The sequence below is a fragment of the Peromyscus eremicus genome, chromosome 17 (genome assembly GCF_949786415.1).
Source record: "Peromyscus eremicus chromosome 17, PerEre_H2_v1, whole genome shotgun sequence".
Taxonomy (NCBI): Eukaryota; Metazoa; Chordata; class Mammalia; order Rodentia; family Cricetidae; genus Peromyscus; species Peromyscus eremicus.
The window spans coordinates 60,460,676-60,480,193 of NC_081433.1; the positions used below are offsets into that span (position 1 = coordinate 60,460,676).

The 19,518-nt window shown below is 49.7% G+C and overlaps 1 protein-coding gene across 1 annotated transcript; it reads right to left on the reverse strand.

Annotated features, from left to right (window-relative positions):
* Positions 1-5,451: 5,451 nt before the first annotated feature.
* Positions 5,452-8,594, reverse strand: Bst2 (bone marrow stromal cell antigen 2). Its single transcript, XM_059244927.1, has 4 exons — positions 8,254-8,594; positions 7,490-7,565; positions 6,933-6,972; positions 5,452-5,567 (listed from the first exon to the last, which is right to left on the reverse strand). Exons 1-4 carry the CDS (start codon positions 8,551-8,553, stop codon positions 5,465-5,467), a joined length of 519 nt encoding a protein of 172 aa, XP_059100910.1. The 5' UTR covers positions 8,554-8,594; the 3' UTR covers positions 5,452-5,464.
* Between the last annotated feature and the right edge of the window lie 10,924 nt (positions 8,595-19,518).

Consider the following 19,518-nt stretch of genomic DNA (forward strand, 5'->3'; position numbering starts at 1 on the left):
CAAAGCCTCACATTCTGTTTCATCCTCTACCCTGTTATCACACAGGCCGGGCACACAGTAGGTGCACACTAAGTGTGGGCTGAGGATGACTCTAGGTGTGCCCCTCATTCAGTTTGTGAAATGGACGTCGTTTGCAGTAGCACACACCTGTCAGCCCAGAGGCGGGGTGGAAGTGGGATGATGGAGTTAGAGGCTAGCCTGGGCTACATGAGACCTGGGGCTGAAGGTTTAACCCCAATTAGAATATAAATAAAATACATTTACAATAAACTCAAAGGCATTAAGCCAGGATCTGTGGCCCAAGCCTCTGATCCCAGCACTCAGAGGCAGAGGCAGGAGGATCGCTATGAGTTTGAGGCCAGCCTGGTCTGAAAACAAAAACAACAAAATAAAAGATATTGAGTTCATAGAAATACGGAACTAAGCTAGGAGACTCTGGCCCGGATTTAACCCAGTCGCTTCTCATCAGGCAGTCCCCAGCTCCTTCACCCAGACCGTTAGGAAGGTCAGGACCCAGCAGACCCAACTGAGTCCCCAAGAAGTGGGGAGAGCCAAACACCTGATGAAATGACAGTGACCTCAGTGTCGAGTGACACCTGGACCCGTGAGGAAGGTCGCCACTCTGCAGCTGAAAACGCACGTGGGCGTGGCCTGCCTCTACTCAGCGGCCTCTTGGGGAAGCCAGTCCAGTCAGTGATGGACTGAGTTTCCGTGCTCGGATGGAATTTCCGCAGGGTTGAACAATTCTATTTACGTCACAACAAAAAAAGAGGAGATTTAAAGAGAAAGAGAGGAAGGGAAAATAAATAAGGGGGAAGCATGGAAAAAAGAAGAAATGAAAAAAATCTGAAGAAAGGAAAATAAGGATGAGAAGAAAAATGAAAACCAAGTCAGCCCAGAGGGGTTGGACCACAAGCCAGAAACTCAGAGCACAGCCTGACTTCCTCCGGAGTCCCCACCCCAGCCCTCCGACTACTGAGTGGGGCACGGGTTTGAGGTCCAGGCTCAGGGTAAACGGGACCAAATGTCAGGGTTTGTCCTCCTGTGTAGATTGGCAAGCAGCCTTCACCAGCCATCTCGGTGCTGAGCAGCTGGGGGTGGAAGGCATGCACCGGGATTTTCCAGGAACCCAAGAGGACAGAGGTCACTGTTGGAGGGGTTGCTCAATGCCCAGGGGAGGCCTCACCACCTGGTCAGCTGGGGCTCCCATGCAAGCCCAGCGCTTCCCCAGACCTGTGTGTGTGTGTGTCTGTCTGTCTGTCTGTGTCAGTGTGTGTGTGTCTGTCTGTGTCTGTGCATGTGTGTGTCTGTCTGTCTGTGTCAGTGTGTGTGTGTCTGTCTGTGTCTGTGCATGTGTGTGTCTGTCTGTCTGTCTGTGTCAGTGTGTGTGTGTCTGTCTGTGTCTGTGCATGTGTGTGTATGTCTGTCTGTGTCTGTGCATGTGTGTGTATGTCTGTCTGTCTGTGTCTGTGCATGTGTGTGTGTGTCTGTGTCAGTGTGTGTGTGTCTGTCTGTCTGTCTGTGTCAGTGTGTCTGTGTCCACTGCACAGCTGTCTCCTTTCTCTCCTCTAACTCCTCCATAGCCTCGAGGGTCCCAAGTGTGAAGGAGACAGTGACCCAAATAGATGAAAAAGTCCCACCCTCCCCTTCCCTAGCCAATCAGCCACAGGAAATTTTCACAGAAAACAGGAAAGGAGGGAGGGAGGGAGGGAGCCGCAGGCAGCGAACATGTCAGGGCTTCTGGTAAGTGTCTGCAAGGGAGGGACAGTCACCCTGTGAAGCCTAGTCCCCCACTTCTACTGTCCCAAAGTTCACCCCAAGAAATCTGATTTTATTAGGCTACGTTACAGAGCAATGGGTGACGGGGTAACGAACGATCTGGAGTGTGTGGGGACCTGTCCAGCATAGATAATGACCCTTCCCACTCTCCTCCTAAAGTCACAGTCAACAGTCCACAAGCTGGGTGTTGCCTCAGGGAACCATCCAAGACCACCAGAAAAGGGCCAGCTCTAAGCACACCCAGGGAGGGGCTGGGGGCGTGGCTCAGGGTGGAGCCCCGCCTAGAATCCCAAGTGAGGGGCTGGGGGCGTGGCTCAGGGTGGAGCCCTGCCTAGAATCCCCCAGGGAGGGGCTGGGGGCGTGGCTCAGGGTAGAGCCCTGCCTAGAATCCCCAGTGAGGGGCTGGGGGCGTGGCTCAGGGTGGAGCCCCGCCTAGAATCCCCAGTGAGGGGCTGGGGGCGTGGCTCAGGGTGGAGCCCTGCCTAGAATCCCCCAGGGAAGGGCTGGGGGCGTGGCTCAGGGTGGAGCCCTGCCTAGAATCCCCAGTGAGGGGCTGGGGGCGTGGCTCAGGGTGGAGCCCCGCCTAGAATCCCCAGTGAGGGGCTGGGGGCGTGGTCGGGGGTCAGGATTTGGGTTTGGTTTCCAGAACACACACACACACACACACACACACACACACACACACACACACACAGAGCAGGGTTGACAAGACATCAGGTGTGAGAGTTCAGAAGAGCTTGCACAATCTGCCCAACGCTGGAAAGAGCTTGGTCACCAACTGTTTACCAAGACAAGGATAATGATGTGAGGCAAACAAGAATCAAGGCACAAAGGGATTACAGGTGCCTGTGAAGGGGTATTTGGGGGTCCCCAGGGAAGCCCTGTCTCCAGTGGGTACTGTGGGGTCAAGGGAACAAGACTGAACCTCAGTGTCACAGGCAGGAAATGACAGGGACAATAGCTGGGTCCCAGGAGGATGTGGAGGAAGGAAGTTACCCGAGGAAGGCAGAGATATCCCGGGGGCGGAGGGTAGCGGGTAATCAGAGCTAGGCACTAGAGGCTGAGCGGGAGATGGAAACTGGGGGACAGTAGTCCTTAAGAAGGCTTAACTGTCAGCCGGGCGGTGGTGGCGCACGCCTTTAATCCCAGCACTCGGGAGGCAGAGCCAGGCAGATCTCTGTGAGTTCGAGGCCAGCCTGGGCTACCAAGTGAGTTCCAGGAAAAAGGCGCAAAGCTACACAGAGAAACCCTGTCTCGAAAAACAAAAAAAAAAACAAAAACAAAAACAAAAACAAAAACAAAAAAAACAAAAAAAAAAAAAGAAGGCTTAACTGGCCAGGCAGTGGTGGCGCACACCTTTAATCCCGGCACTTGGGAGGCAGAAGCAGGTGGATCTCTGTGAGTTTGAGGCCAGCCTGGGCTACAGAGTTCCAGGACAGCCAGGGCTACACAGAGAACCCTGTCTCAGACACACACACACACACACACACACACACACACACACACACAAAGAAGGGGGCTTAACTGAGTGTAAACTTGTGTAAATTCCGTGATGTTTGTTCTTGGTTGTCAACTTGACTACATCTGGAATTAACTAAAACCCAAGGGACTGGGCATGGCTGTGAGGACTCTTCTTAACAAATCATTTGAAGTGGGAAGACCCACTGCTAATCCAGGCCTTCTGAGGTGGGAAGAGCCACCTGCAATCTGGGCCACGCCCTCTGCTGGCAGCGACGTAAAGGGCTCTGCCTCCTTGCTCTGGCTTTCATGAGCAAGTCCATTCCTTCACCATCATCAGAGCCTTCAGGACAAACCCCTGCCGCCCAGAGCTCACTGCGGGAGACAGGAGCATGAAGAGTCCTTCTGGCCTCAGCCAGTGGGTGAGGACCAGCCCTGAGAGCCACTCTGTACCCGCTGATTGAGGCCGCAGAGTGGGCGGGTGGACAGGCGTGGTCAGCAATCATGTGTCCACCTCAACTTGCAGGGTGGTCCCCGACAGTGGAAGACACAAGTCAGAAATATATACAAAGTAGGATTTCAGCTGATTATGACAAAGCCAGTACCTGGAAGAGGCCAAGGGCCTTCCAGAGGTCAAGCTGAGGCTCAAGGAGCCTTGGTGATATTTGGCTTTTGATTATCAGCCCTTTCCTGCTATGAGTTTCTTGTGTGCTATTGTAGCTTTTCCATCATTTATTGGGCACCATTTCCCCTCTACTAAAGGAATATTTAGATAATGTGAGCTGACAGCTATGCACAGACAGAACCCCAGTTCAAGCCTCCCTGTAATTATCGTCATTGGCAGCATCCGGCCAGGTCCATCTCCAGATGAAGGAAAGTATCTTATCAGAGATAACCTCTGTACTCTCTAAGAACAGACTTAAGCATCCAAGGCCAAACGAAACACTTGTCTCCTGGGTCAGGGGATAGCTTTATTTCTTGTGCAATTTAGGGTGAGACCCTCCTTTCTCACAGCCTTACTAATAGACCCCTAACTTCTTACCTAACCACTTCTAGGAATGTAGACTGAGCACATAGATCCCCTTCTTGATATACTAACCGATCACTAGCTCTCAGTTGACCTCCTCCTTTACCACTCCCCTTTCAGGTTGTAAAAGAAAGCCTAGTGGTCACTGCCTGAGGAAATTCTTACCTGCCTTTATGACCCCTAAGAATTCAAGCCTGGTGACTTTGCTCTGCCAGAGGATGCTATTGCATCTGAACACCTCAGACTTGAGAGGACTTAGAGGTATAAGGAGACGGAGAGGAAGAGAGGACTGGAGAACTTGAGGACAGAGAACTGAGAGGGATAAGGAGGATTTAGACCAGAGAAAACGTGTGGACGAGATGGAAGATGAGGAAGAGCCAGATGGGAAGTACTAGATGGGTAAGAACGAGATGAGAAGGACCTAGATGAGGCAGAAATTAAGACGAGAGAATTAAGATAGAACCTAAAGGGGACAGCAGATAAAGGTAGAGAGAAATCAGGCGGGAAAGGAGCCAGGCTTGAGTGCAGAGCTGTAGCTGTGTAGACAGGATGTTAATCCCAGAGGGAAAAAGTAGACGGACAAAGAGCTTGTTGTGCTGAGATTCTTTTTCCCGAAAACAGTTCTCGCCATTCGTAGTTTCTCTCCTGAGCCCCTGGGAAGGATATTATTAAGGCTGGTCCTCTAATAATACACAAGAGGTGGGAAGCAGGGCAGGGAAGCAGGGACCCAGTGACACTAGCCACTTAGAAGCAAGTTTTCTTTCCAAATTATTTTTCGGAACTCAAAAACATCAAAACTAAGGAATTCCTCCCCAATAACCATGAAAACAAAAAAGGAGGTGCACCCCTCACCCTCCCCAGTCATAAGTCGGGGAGGGAGGTCCAGTCCAGGCTCCACTCAGTGGCTTCTACATCCTCGGAGCTGCCAAGATCCCTCCAGAGCCACCGTGATCCCCAGCGACTTCAAACAGGTGCAGACGCGTCTGTATCAAAACAGGCTGTAGCCTAAAGAAAGGAGAGACCCAGCTGTTAACTGCTACCCGATGATCCGCCCACCCCAGGGCCATGACCCCCTCCCTGAGCTGGCTCCTCTCTTGGCCCAAGTGTAGCCCACATACACAATGTCTCCCTCGCCCCCAGATGTCTGAGGTCTCACAACCTCCCCTGGACCCAGTTCCTCACCTACTAAATATTGGATCCTCAAAAGAGCAGGGTCAGCAGCACTGCGAGCATCAGTAGGCTGGAGACCACCACGGAGCTGGCAGAGTTCTTCTGCGATGTTCTAGAAGCTTCCTCGGCGGTCCTGGGTGGAGAGGGGATGTCTCAGGCAGAGGTCACCTGACTCCTGATGACCTGCCTCCTTTTAAAATGTTTCTGTGCTGGTTTGAAATTGGGGGAATTCTAGGCAGGGTTCCACCCCTGAGCCACGCCCCCAGCCCTCACTGGGGGATTCTAGGCAGGGGCTCTGCCAGGTCCCCAGCCCTATTCTTAGTATTTCAAATTCACATTTTCTTTCCTTAGACTTTATTTTTATTCTTTTTAAATTTTATTATATTTTATTTAGTGTGTACAGGTGCGTGTGTGATGTGTATGCATGAGGATTCATATACCATGGCACGTGTGTGGAGTCAGAGGCATGTGTGGGTTCTGAGATCAAACACAGGTTGACAGGCTTGTGCTGCAAGTGATTCATGCACTGAATCACCTCACCTGCCCTGATTTTATTAAGTGTGTGTGTGTGTGTGTGTGTGTGTGTGTGTGTGTGAATTCAGTGCCCTCAGAGTCCAGAGGTGTGGAGCTCATGGAGCTGGAGTTATGGGTGGTTGTGACCAGTGTCCTGCCTGGTTGCTGGGACCAGCACCAGGTCCTCTGCAAGAGCAGCCAGTGTCTTAGCATTGAGACTTTGGCTAGTTGCTCACTCAGGTCGACCTGGACTCAGGCTCCTCTTTCCTCCTCTCCCATGGGATCTCAGGCCCATGTCACCAAGCTGAGGCTCCTAGGCTGCCCCACCCACCACATTCCTGAGGGAGGGAGCTGGGATTGGTCACCTATGGCCCTGGTCTAGGGATGTTTTCCCTCTGAGGCTTTTTGTTTTGTTTGCCCAGACAGTTTCTCTGTGTAGTCCTGGCTGTCCGGGAATTCGCTCTGTAGACCAGGCTGGCCTGGAACTCACAGAGATTCGCCTGCCTCTGCCTCCCTCCCAAGTGCTGGGATTAAAGGCTTGCGCCATGTGCCTGGCTCCACCTGATTTTTATTAATTGTTATTATTACTATTTTGGCAGTGAACTTTGGGACGGAAGGCTACAGTTTTACCTGCATACCCTCTTCCTCTTCCAGGAGAGACAGGGTCTCTCCCTGAACATAAAGCTTACAGCCTGGGCGCATCCGGCTGGCCAGTGAACCCGATGATATTTCTGTCTGTTTCCCGGTACCGGGAGCTACAGCCAGTTTTTAAGTGGGTACTGGGGATTCGAACTCAGGTCCTTAAACTAGCGTTGCAAGCTCTCCTCACTAAGCCTTCTTCACAGCTCAGACCTGAGCTATGGATTGTGTGAGCCAAGTGGGTTCCTGGTCTTGAGGAAGGAAGTAGAGAGGGGCGGGGGTGAGGGGTAGGAGGGGGTGAAGGGTGGGGGGTAGCGGAGGGCAGTGGGGAGGCTGTGTCTCTAACCTCAGCTTCTCCAGCTCCTGGTTCAACGTCACGACCTTGCCTGCAGGGACACAGAGGGCCAGTCAGCGAGGGGAAGGCAGGGAGGGAGGGGGCGGGGACAGGAGACTACCCCAAAGTAACACCAAGTAATGTCTGACACCAAGGCCAGTCGTCAGCCAAGGACAGTGGGGGGCGGGGGTGGGTAGGGGGAGTGGGGGGGGGTAGGGAGCGATGAAGCGAGAGGGAGATCAAGGCAAGGGCCTTCTACCTTCTACGGGGCTGTCACAGACCAGACCAGTGAGATCTCTTGGGGACCCTGCAGGACTGCAGCCCCCACCCTCCTGACAGCGTGCTTCTCTCGGCCCATTTCCGCTCCCCAACCTTTACTCTTCCACCCTTGGAGTTCAGTTCGTCCCCTCACTCTGGGCCACCACCTCTCCCCGAGTCCCCATCTGGAGGCCTGCCCGTTTCCCTCTTAGTTCCCTCTCAGCCCACCCCAGCCCTTCCCCTGCCCCCCCCCCCGCCCCCGTCCCACCCCTGCCCCTGCCCCTGCACTCCCCCGCCCCACCCCTTCTCACTCTCAAGCTCCTGGATGCGGGCCTGCTGCTCCCGGACCTGAGACACATGCTTCTCCAGGGAATCCTGAAGGGTCACCTGAGTCAGAGAAGCGGCAGAAACACGGGTTGGCTGTTGTCTTGGTCTCCAGACACTTTCCAGGCCAAGTCATCAGAGGACCTCCTGACCCGAACAAGCGCCCTTTCAGGTTCCCCCTCGGTACCCACAGTCCTGGCAACAAACGTGCCGTGCCGTCTCCAAAATGCAGTTTCAAGCCCCCTTCCCCACGGGAACTGGAAAGCTCTTCATGGCTAAAACCTACTAGAAAGTTCCAGATGTTCTGCGGCTCACACAGATTTAGCAAGTCCTCCCCAAACACAACAACGACACTTCCCAGTTAAGGTCTCTAAGAGACACATTCAAAGTTTCAATATTTGCTGGTGGTGGGGGGACACGCCTTTAGTCCCAGCCCTTGGGAGGAAGAGGCGGGCGATCTCTGTGCATTCGAGGGCAGCCTGGTCTACAGAGTGAGATCCAGGGCAGCCTGAGCTATGTAGCGAGACCCTGTCTCAAAAGATAAAAAAGTTTCGATCATCAGGGCTGAGTGGAGTCCCCGGAGAAGCCCCGGCGCGTCCCCTCTCCAGCTCCATCACCCTCCGCCAAACAGTCCCGGGAGGGAGGATGCTGAGGCCCCGATTTCGGAGCTGTGGGGAGTGGGAGTCCCCGGTCAGGGTCCTCAGCCGCGGGGGTGGCCGGGGCGGGGGCCTGGGACGGCTCCCGGCCTTACCACGGTGCGGTTGCAGGTGTTTGCCTGCGTCTCCGCCTGCAGCAGGCCGTCCTGGGCGCGGGTGAGCTGGCGCTGCAGCAGGTGCGTGGTGTTGCGGCACTCATCCTGCGCCCGCAGCCCGTCCCTGCAGGCCTCGCTGTTCGCCCTGACGGCGAAGTAGATCAGCAGGGTGACCAAGGCCGCCTGGAAGAGGACCACCAAGGCCGCGGCCACCAGGCACCGCGGGCGCAGGCCCCGGCCCTGCTCCTGCCATTTCTCGTCCATGGGCACCTGCGGGTAGTGGTAGAAAGTGGGTGCCATGTGGTTTCTGGAGCCCGGAGCTTCCGAGGGCGCTGGACCCCTCTCCGGGCCACGCCCTTCAGCCTGTCCCGCTCCAGCCAATAGCAACTTCCAGAGTACCTGGGGGCAGTCCCAGAGCAGCTGAGATGCTTCCCGCAAGTAAAAGACAGCCTTTTGGTTTCATTTTTCTGGAAAGGGAGGAATTAATTAGTCTTGGCCTTGTGAGGGGAGGCTTGCTGTGGAATTCCCCTGGAAGAAAAAGAAACTTCTGGAACTCAACTCATATCCTTGGCCCTCCCTGTCCAGTTACGGGATGCCTGGCACTCGTGGGCTTGGGACTCATCTGAACCATGGCTATCCACAGTAGCTGTTGGTTTGGTCTCTGGGTAGCGTTGGGAGCAGGGCAGCCTAGACTACCTGTCCCACGGGTTTCCTGGGGGCAAGGCACCTGTGGAAACGGACTCTCACTTGGCAAGGACCATGGGAGAGTGAAGGAATTTGCAAAATTCATGCAGCTTGCAGGCTCTTTTCTCTCTCATTATATTGGTGATTCTTTGGGTGGCTTTTAGTTTTATTTGTCAGTCACACATGCAACAGCTGTAATTTTCCCAGGAAATGCTGCTCTTTCTCAAATATTTCCCAAGATTCAGCAGGGGGTTAATGCTTCTTAAATCTTTTATCTGGAATTGCTAATTACAACACCCAATCCTGGGAACTTTTCTGACTCAATGGAGACAGTTAGATACATATGAGAACACAACACTTGGAACATTAACCATGTCTCACAGTTCGGGAAAGGGCATGCATACACAGACTAGGGAGAAAGCCTCAGGAATACACATGGTGCCAACTGTTGAGAGTAAGTTCCCTGGACACCAAGCATATAGAATCAATGATAGGATCTAGTGTAGTCCAATGGGGAAAATGCAATGTAAATATGGGATGGAGAGATCCACCTTTACCACACACAGGAGCTGATATTGGTGGAAGAAGTATGGTACAGTGAGATGGGAAAAGAGTGCTTTATCAAGGTCTGCCTTTTACAGAGAGACTGAGACATGGGACCCTCTTGTAGACAAGGGAACTGTATAAAAATATATCTTGCGGACATGAAAGAATTGTCTGGTTTGAACATTGTTTCCCTTACAGCATTGTGCCCAGGTCTGTTACTTTCTAACTTTGTAACCGCGGTAGCTGCCCACTGACATAAGTGCTGCGAGAACAGGATGTGTCTGGCTGGATATTTAGTTAAGCCTGAAAAATGCTGAACTCTGTGTGTAGAATAAGGTTACTCGGGGGGTGGGAAGGTGTATTTGGGGAAGCATAAAAAGGAACAATGGGGGCTTTCATAATGATCACAATGGATTCCTTAAATTATTATGTATTTTCTTCTGTAATTATTTATTTTTATTTTATGTGCATTGATGTTTTGCCTTCATGTATGTCTGTGTGAGGGTGTCTGGTCCTCTGGAACAGGAGTTACAGACAGTTGTGAGCTGCCATGTGGGTGCTTGGACTTGAACCCAGGTCCTCTGGAAGAGCAGTCAGTGCTCTTAATCCCTGAGCCCTCTCTCCAGCCTGTGATGTATTTCTTTTTTTTTCTTTTTTTTTTTTTTTTTTTTTTTTTGGTTTTTCGAGACAGGGTCTCTCCGTGTAGCTTTGCGCCTTTCCTGGAACTCACTTGGTAGCCCAGGCTGGCCTCGAACTCACAGAGATCCACCTGGCTCTGCCTCCCGAGTGCTGGGATTAAAGGCGTGCGCCACCACCGCCCGGCCTGTGATGTATTTCTTAAAGTCAAAAACAGAAGCCAATAATAGAGCTGTTCATGTAACCCTGTGGTGGTATTTTACTTGTACTGAAATGTGATTTTAATTGTATGTTAATAAATAAGGTTGCCCGGGGGTCAGAGCTATTAGAGCCATAGCAAGAGCATGGCAGTGGTGGCGCACGCCTTTAATCCCAGCACTTGGTAGACAGAGCTAGGTAGATCTCTGTGTGTTCAAGGATACAGCCAACATTGCAGACATACGCCTTTAATCTCAATAAAATAGAGGACCTGGAGGGCTGTACATACAGGCAGTGATGAAGCAGTCATGTGTTTGGGTTTACAACCAATAAGAAGACAGAACAGACAGTCTATATAAAGATGAACAGACAGGAACTAGGCCCTTTTCGGAGAGCTCTCTTGGCTGAAGCGGGAAGGGTAAGGCTCTTAGCTCTGACCTCTTGGCTTTCTTCTCTGAATCGGCTCTGTGTTTCTTATTTAATAAGACAGTTGGTTACATCTACATAACCCTGGTAAGAAAGACAGTTTGAGCTATTTGGAGGCCACTGGAGTGCAATCTACTTGATGGTCAGAAGTTTTCCATGCACTGACACCACTTCCCCATCTCAGGACCTGAGAGGCTGGACCCTGGCAGGGTAGGGAAACTGAGGCTGCAAGGTTGAGTTGTGAACTGAAGGGCAGAGGCCAGGATTTGTGGCCAGCAGTCTCAGTGGTGGCCTTTGTGTCCCTTGGATCCATGGCAGGGCCATGGGTCTATGGAGCATCTGTAACTGGAGAATGCCCTGCCACCCGCAGGAAACCACAGCAGGCCAGGCAGGGGAGGCCCACGCTGTGCCTCCCGACATGGCCCTGGCCAACAAGCAGGCTCTTGTCCTGCCACCAGGGGCATCCTGGTAGGGACACCTTACACCCAAGTTACAGCAAGCTTTCTGTGAATGGGAATGGGAAGGACCATCTTTTCTAGAGAGAACCTGAGGAGACAGAAGTGTTTCAGTATGCAGTAGGCACTCAATGGTGGCCCTGCGGTGGCTGGTGGGGGAAGACAGACACACAGATTGTTGCCATAAGAATATGTTATAGAGATTCAGCGGTAAATTAAAGCTATACCTAGAAGGGTCAAGGAATCTTTCTAGAGGGAAGCCATTTATCAGGGCTTATGTTATTCAGCTTTTAATATATCAGCTGTTTTCTGCTATGAATTTCTTGTGCAATCATATACTACTAGGCCATATGGCAAAGAGTATAAGCTTCTTAGACCTACCGCTGATCTACTAGGTAACACCCCTACAGACCTAGGAGACAGGTGGACTGAAGATACATAGCTTTGTTTCTTGTGCAAATGAAGCTCAGACCATCCCTTTCCTTCAGACCTAGTGGCATTGCAGAGCTGTTGACTCAAGACAAAAGAGTTTTTTGCATAACCAGATGCAGTAAAGACTGGAGCTGCTGGTTGGAGCAGAGTGGTGTGGCCGGAGAGGAGAGAACAAGGCAGAGTTTCTGTGGATGAGAAGGCAGACTGGCCGAGGAGTAGGAGCAAGGAAAAGTTTTGCAGACTGTAGGTGGATTTGAATCAGGTCAGGAGAGGAGACGAGGAAGGGAAGATGGAGGAAGAAGGGACAGAGGACGAAGATGAGATCGAGAGCTTAAGAGCTTAGTTATTACTAGGGCTTGAAAAGACAGAAAAAGAAGGGACAGAGAGGAACTGAGTGTCAGAACGGACCTGAAGCTGTGTAGACAGAAGTTTGTTATAGAGAAATAAAGTAAATGGACTAAGAAACTGGTGTACGTAGATTCTTTTTTTTTTTTTTTAAGAAAAATGTTTATGTATGTATGTATGTATGTATGTATGTATGTATGTATGTGTATACAGTGTTCTGTCTGCATGTATCCCTGCGGGCCAGAAGAGGGCACCAGATCTCATTACAGATGGTTGTGAGCCACCATGTGGGTGCTGGGAATTGAACTCAGGACCTCAGGAAGAGCAGTTGTTGCTGTTAGCCTCTGAGCCATCTCTCCAGCCCTACTTAGATTCTTTTCCCTCAGATACCCCCATGCCAGATGTAGCATCTTCCCAAGGACTCTAAGAAGGATTTTCTCAAGGCAGGCCCCTGGGGAAAATCCAATAACAGATTACCATGAAACATGGCCTGGAGCTTGCATCGTGTTTTAAGGAAAGTCGATGTGTACTCAGGACATACGCAGCACAGAGCAAGAGAGGGGCCCAGAGAAGTGCTGCACACCTGCCACCCCAGCACTCAAGAGGACAGGAGTTCAAGGTCAGCCTCAGCTACATGGTGAGTTCAAGTCTAGCTGGGTATACATGAGACCCTGCCTTAGACATATACCTCTGCCCCCTCCCACACCTCCAAAACCAAACCCCAAAGGCGACACCAGGAGAGAGGCCTTTCTGCTGGGGTTTGGAAGGGACTTCCTGTCTGTCTGACCAAGGGAGGCAGAATGTAACAGGCCCAGTCTGACAGTTTCTGGAGGGGGTTGTACACTTTCCCAGATTTTCAGCCTGGTTACAGTGCAAATTTGGCTTGATGGGTCATTTCCAAATATTTGTTACCTTGTGGAGTCAAGGTAGGGGCCCTGGGTCTTCCAGAAGGCCTGATGGGGCACCTGAGGCAGCAAACCAACTCCCCTCTACCTGGAATCCCCCTTTACGGCCGCCCAGCCTCGGAAGAGTGAGTAGTGGGTGTGATCCTGCTCTACACCCTGAGAGGACTTAGGTGCCCTTGAGACCCGCCAAAGCTGATTTATTGGGACAACCATTTTGCAGCCTTGCTGACAGCCTGTGACCCTGCCAGAGACACAGTGTGGTGTGGGGGTTCCCCTGCAGGCTTCTCAGCAGGCGGGGAAAGCCCAATCCAGATGAGGAAAGAATGAAACTCAGCTCAGCCCGATTTTATTGTAACCGGTGCTGGACCAGGACTTCTAGAATCTGGCCCAGATCATTTTCCTTTAGCACAGCACAATTTTGGAAAAAAGTATTCAGATAATAATTAACTCAGCCCCATGAATACAACAAAGCTTAAGACATGTTTATATTGTGGCTCCTTGCGAAGTACGTCTTTGAAAGGCTTCATTGTAGGATTGTTGACTTTCAGACAAAGCTCAAAGTTATGGTCTAGGGAGAATGAGTGAGGTAAACACAGTGCCTGTGGGGGTCCGGATTGGCCTGGCCCTAAGTAACACAGAAGTCACTCAGGCTGTTGTAAAGCGTGGGTGATCTCGCTCAAAAGAGTGGGTTTTATGTCCTAAAAGCAGTGTTCGAGGTTTGGGGGAAAGGATATTGTCTGGGTCAGTGAATTTGGGAGATACTGACACAGCCTGTCTCTTCAGACAGTGAAAGATGTGTAAATAAAGGCTTATAGGAATTCCCTCCAGAAGAGGCCACAGGAACTCCCTCCAGAAGAGGCCACAGGAACTCCCTCCAGAAGAGGCCACAGGAACTCCCTCCAGAAGAGGCCACAGGAACTCCCTCCCGAAGAGGCCACAGGAACTCCCTCCAGAAGAGGCCACAGGAACTCCCTCCAGAAGAGGCCACAGGAACTCCCTCCAGAAGAGGCCACAGGAACTCCCTCCAGAAGAGGCCACAGGAACTCCCTCCAGAAGAGGCCACAGGAACTCCCTCCCGAAGAGGCCACAGGAACTCCCTCCAGAAGAGGCCACAGGAACTCCATCCAGAAGAGGCCACAGGAACTCCCTCCAGAAGAGGCCACAGGAACTCCCTCCAGAAGAGGCCGTTTTTGAGACCCGTCCTCTCTTCCTCCATGGACTTGGATTTTATTTTATTTTATTTTATTTTATTTATTTTTTTTTTCTTTTGGTTTTTGAGACAGGGTTTCTCCGTGTAGCTTTGCGCCTTTCCTGGAACTCACTTGGTAGCCCAGGCTGGCCTCGAACTCACAGAGATCCACCTGGCTCTGCCTCCCGAGTGCTGGGATTAAAGGCGTGCGCCACCACCGCCCGGCATTATTTATTTGTATACATGTATCCCTGCAGGCCAGAAGAGGGCACCAGACTCATTACAGGTGGTTGTGAGCCACCATGTGGTTGCTGGGAATTGAACTCAGGACCTTTGGAAGAGCAAGCAGTGCTCTTAACCTCTGAGCCATCTCTCCAGCCCGACTTGGATTTTATTAAAGCCTCACTCTGTTACTACAAACAGCGTGACCTCGGTACATTTCTATGGCCTAAACTGGCATGCTCGATTTTCAATGGTGGTAACTTCTACCACTGCGCAAACAAATGATCTGAAAATCCTTTATAGCTAAACTTGTTCTCTCCTCCTCTATTTCTTCCTAACTCCACCTGTCCAGGGCCGCTCTTACATATGGAGACCCCCACCTCTAACCAACAGCCTGTCCTAATAGGGTCAGAAATTATATCAGGCTGTCAAAGGCTGATTCAGACCCTTATCTATCTCTCCTTCCCGGGGGGCGGGGCTTACCCCCTACGCCTCTTTTCTCTATTCTTGTATGATAATTCCTGTCCTGAAAACAGACATCATACATCATAAAACAGGGTTTATGATGGAATTTTAAAAAAACAGTTTAATAAGGTGTTAAAGCTGCACTCCACATCCTCGTACAGGAACGTACCTCGTGCTGGCAGGCAAACTTTGTAACTTAAGAGTCACCTAGGTGGTACCAGTTTAAAAAGACATGAAGGAGTCATGGGAAGTAACTGAGGTTTGGCACTGTAAGGCAAGACTGAGGTTCCTGAAGGGAGCCCAGGAGAGGCCATGGTGAAAATTCAGCCCAGTTGCAATGAGGGTCTAAGAAACCGTTATGAAAATCTGAGAATGTCACAGCTAAAGTGATAAAGCACAAAAACATACAAAATGGGCCGGGCGGTGGTGGCGCATGCCTTTAATCCCAGCACTCGGGAGGCAGAGGCAGGCGGATCTCTGTGAGTTCGAGGCCAGCCTGGGCTACCAAGTAAGTTCCAGGAAAGGTGCAAAGCTACACAGAGAAACCCTGTCTTGAAAAACCAAAAAAAAAAACAAAAACAAAAACAAACAAAAAAAAAAACATACAAAATGGGATCTCAGCTGATTATGACAAAGCCAATACCTGGAAGAAGCCAAGGGCCTTCCAGAGGTCAAGCTGAGGCTCAAGGAGCCTTGGTGATATTTGGCTTTTGATTATCAGCCGTTTCTTGTGTGCTATTGTAGCTTTTCCATCATTTATTGGGCACCATTTCCCCTATACTAAAGGAATACTTAGATAACGTGAGCTGACAGCTATGCACAGCCAGAACCCCAGTTCAAGCCTCCCTGTAATTATCATCATTGGCAGCATCCCGCCAGGTCCATCCCCAGATGAAGAAGAGTACTTTATCAGAGATACCGCTGTACTCTCTAAGAACAGACTTAATCCAGGCTACCTGTTTGAGAAGGCCTGGCGGATGTGCCAATTAAACTTTACTTCCTCCTTTCCCAAACCTTACCTCTAGTTCCAGATCTCCCTTTTACTATCACCAGAGGCATTTAGCTATACACAGTTTGCCTAGTGACCGAGCACACTTTCCCCCAACCCTGCAAAAAAACAGCAGATAGCTTGGACAGATAGGAGCCACCGGAAAAAAGAAGGCAGTTTTATTTTCTCCCATTGACCTAGCAACTTACAGATTCTTAACATTTTCTATCAATCACGTTTAAGATTATAGTTGAGCACATAAGATCCCTCTTCTTAGATATTACCTCAATTTAGCCTTTAGTTAATTCATTTCTCCATTGGTCACTTCCCTTTGGGGTTGCAAATGATAATTAACAATTACTGCCCCTCTATGTGATTCTTATCACCCCTCCGTTTGACCCTGGAAGCCTGGCTTTGCACTGCTAAGGGAATACTGCTTGTAAGTGTATATATACCAGGACTTCCAGGGCACAGGAGGAAGGAGAAGAAGATTTGGAAGAATAAATGACTGGACTAAGAGCTCGGTGTGCTGAGAATCTATTTCCCGAATGTAGTCCTCGCCGCTCGTAGATCTCTCTCCGGAGCCCCTGGGATGTATAATATTAAGGCTGGTCCCTCTAATATCATACAAGACTAAAGTAAGTTCTGCGGGTCCAAGAAAGTGTGTTGTACTGTCAGGTGTTCAGTTTTACTCGGTCCCTGGAAGAAACAGGGTCACTCTAGGATGAATTTTAGCTTTTGCAAGCCACAGGCAGGGAAGCCAACTTTTGGTGAACTGACTGTATGCAAAAGTTTTTTTTTTTTAAATTGTAATACAATTTACACCTTAGCAAGTCAATTTCCACATACCACAAGCTCTTATCTGAAGCTCCCTAAAGAGACAGGCTAAAGCAGTTCTCAGTCACGTGACATCTTGGTTTTCCAAGTCCCATTGCAACCAAGTTTTGCAGAGGCTTTGAACCCTTCAGGAAGAACTCGGGTAAGATTTACATACTTCAAACAAAAGGTAGTGAACACAAAAGGCAGATCAGAGCTCTGTGGGAACTCCCTCTCTGGTGTAGAAAGGTCTGAGGGTCTAAGATAGTGATTTAAGGCATGTAAACAGCAGTTCTGAAGGTATAAGAACATGTTTTAAGGTAATGAAAAATGATTCAGATTTCTTTCTCCCTCTATACTATTGTTATATTAAGATATCAAAAGTTCAAGAAACCTGTTCCCAACGGCTCAACCTACCACTCCTGTGGTGGGGTGTGGTGATTCCCCTGCAGATCTTACAGCAGGTGGGGAAAAAATGACCCCCGAAGAGATAAGAATGAAACACGGCTCAGCCCGATTTTATCACAACCGGTCTTGGACCAGAACTTCCAAGTCTGGCGCAGATCATTTTACTTCAGCCATATTTAAGCACAGCACAATTTTGAAAAAAAGTATTCAGATAACAACGAACTCAGTCCCAAGTGCACAACAACTTAAGACATGTTTACACTGGGATTCCTTACAAAGCACATCTGGCTTCTTTCACAAGAATAGATACTGTTGGCTCAGAAATAGTGCCAAGATTCGGGGTCTGGGGAGTTTGTCTGAGGTAAACATAATGGGAGTTAGGATTGGCCTGACCCTAAGGTAACACAGAAGTCACTTAGGCTCTTTAAAGCACAGGGGACCTCACTCATAGAGTGGGTTTTATGGTTTAAAAGCAGTTCTCAAGATTTAGGGAAAAAGTCTTGGATAAGTAAAAACATAAATTCTGGGAGATACAGCAGAGCCTGTCTCTTCAGACAGCAAAGGATCACCAAGTTGTAAAACGACATCCTGGTGTTCCAGGAAGAGCAGCTGCTCCTCATTCCACTGAAGAAGCAGCTGGTTTTCTTCTTAGTTCATCCAGGATCTCCAGGGGTTTGTGCAGATCATCCTTATGCTCCAAAGTCAGCGAGGGTGAGATTTACTAACAGCAGAGAAAGGTGGTCTTTGCCTCTTCCTCAGGGAGGAATGTTGCTTCCACGTCGTCATCTTGATGCCTCTGGCCAGTGGCTTTGACTGTCCAGTATGGAACTGGATACTTCCCTTCTTAACCCCCCTCTCCTCCATTTCCTAATCCTACTAACTGCACCTTGTCTTATAAACTTCTTGTCTAGATTTCTTCAACAACAGATCCTAAAGATTGCTAACCAGATATTAATCAGTTACAGGATTACAGACTCCTGGCTACAGAGTTAGAGGCATGCAACACCAATTATATCCTTCCAGTGAAGAACAAGCTTGCCCCACGCACTTCAATGCCCCCATTCAACAGGAAGTAGTCTAATGATAACATCACCCCCCCTTCTTGTAACCTGATTGTTTTTCAATAAACAAAAGGGGGTGGCCCCTCCCCTGAGGCCCTCCAACCTTCCAGGTTCCACCCACAGAACAGTCAAACCGGCCTAAGGGCCGGACTCTGCCCTAACCCTACAGAGTAAAAACCCAAACTCTGGACTTGAAATCCCAGCAATCCCCACCCTGGAAAGTTCTGCTCCCCTCCCATGGAAAGCTATATAAACGCTGCCTTTTGCTCAGTCCTCTGCTGCTTTTCACCAGAGCAAAGGCAGCTACCCTCCTGGGTTTTCCCCTCCCAATAAATCTCTTGTGTGGTTTGTTGTGCAATGTGATTTTGTGATATTCCTTGGCTCCTGACTGCCAGGATACCTTTCCATCCGAGCTATAACGCTTACATTGGGGAAGTCTCTCAATGTACTGACCTTGCTTTTTGGCTTTCGTAGTTCTGCTTCTGACTAACTGTTTTTGTTAACTGAAGTATGCCCACCCAGAACATGGTTTTTGTGCGTGAAAGCTCAGCCTGAGAAAGGGTCAGGGCTCCACTGGGATCCCGAACACCCAGTGCAGTTGCTGGCTGGCTAGTGAAGTGTTGGCTTAAACCCGTGTCTGAGCAATCTTCTCTGGTGGAACACCCCACAACAGCCGCTAACCCTGACAACCTGGGTTCCGGCCCAGAAAGCATTCTTCTCATGACCACACATGCTCTGTGCTGTGTGCACACACACAATACACTTTATTTTGTAGACCTATTTATTTTATTTCATATATATGAATATTTTGCCTATAAGTTTGTCTGTGTACCACAAGCATGCCTAGTGCCTATGGAGGCCAGAGACGGTGTTGGATCCCCTGGAACTGGAGTTACAGATGGTCGTGAGCCTCCATATGAGTGCTGGGAATTGAACCTGGATGATCTGCAAGAGCAAATCCCCCCAAAATAAGCAAAATAACCTTTTTCAAAGGTAACAAATACATAAATGAAAATATATACCAGGGTCAGGGTCAGCCTGGAGGCAGAGTGCTTGCCTAGTATGTGTGAGGATCTGCATTCCATCTGCAACCTCATACAAAGAGGACCCCTTGCTCTATAAGATCCATAAAATTTAGCAGGCAGTGGTGGCACTCACCTTTAATCTCAGCACTCAGAGGTAGAGGCAGGCAGATCTCTGAGTTCCAACATAGTCTATAGAGTGAGTTCTAGGACATCCAGGGCTGCCTAGAGAAACCCTGCCTCAAACAAAACAAACAAACAAAAAATAACCACTACCACATCAAAAAAACTTATTTTGCCTGCGAACAGGCCTTTAGGTCCATCTTATTCGTTACTTAAGTCAACAGCTGCACAGCCACAATAATTTTCATTTGTCAAAGGTCCTAGAACTGAAAGTATTCAAACTTCTCCTTTCTCCTCTTTTTTTTTCACCAATATTTTAAAGTATTTTTTTGTTTATCTCTAAT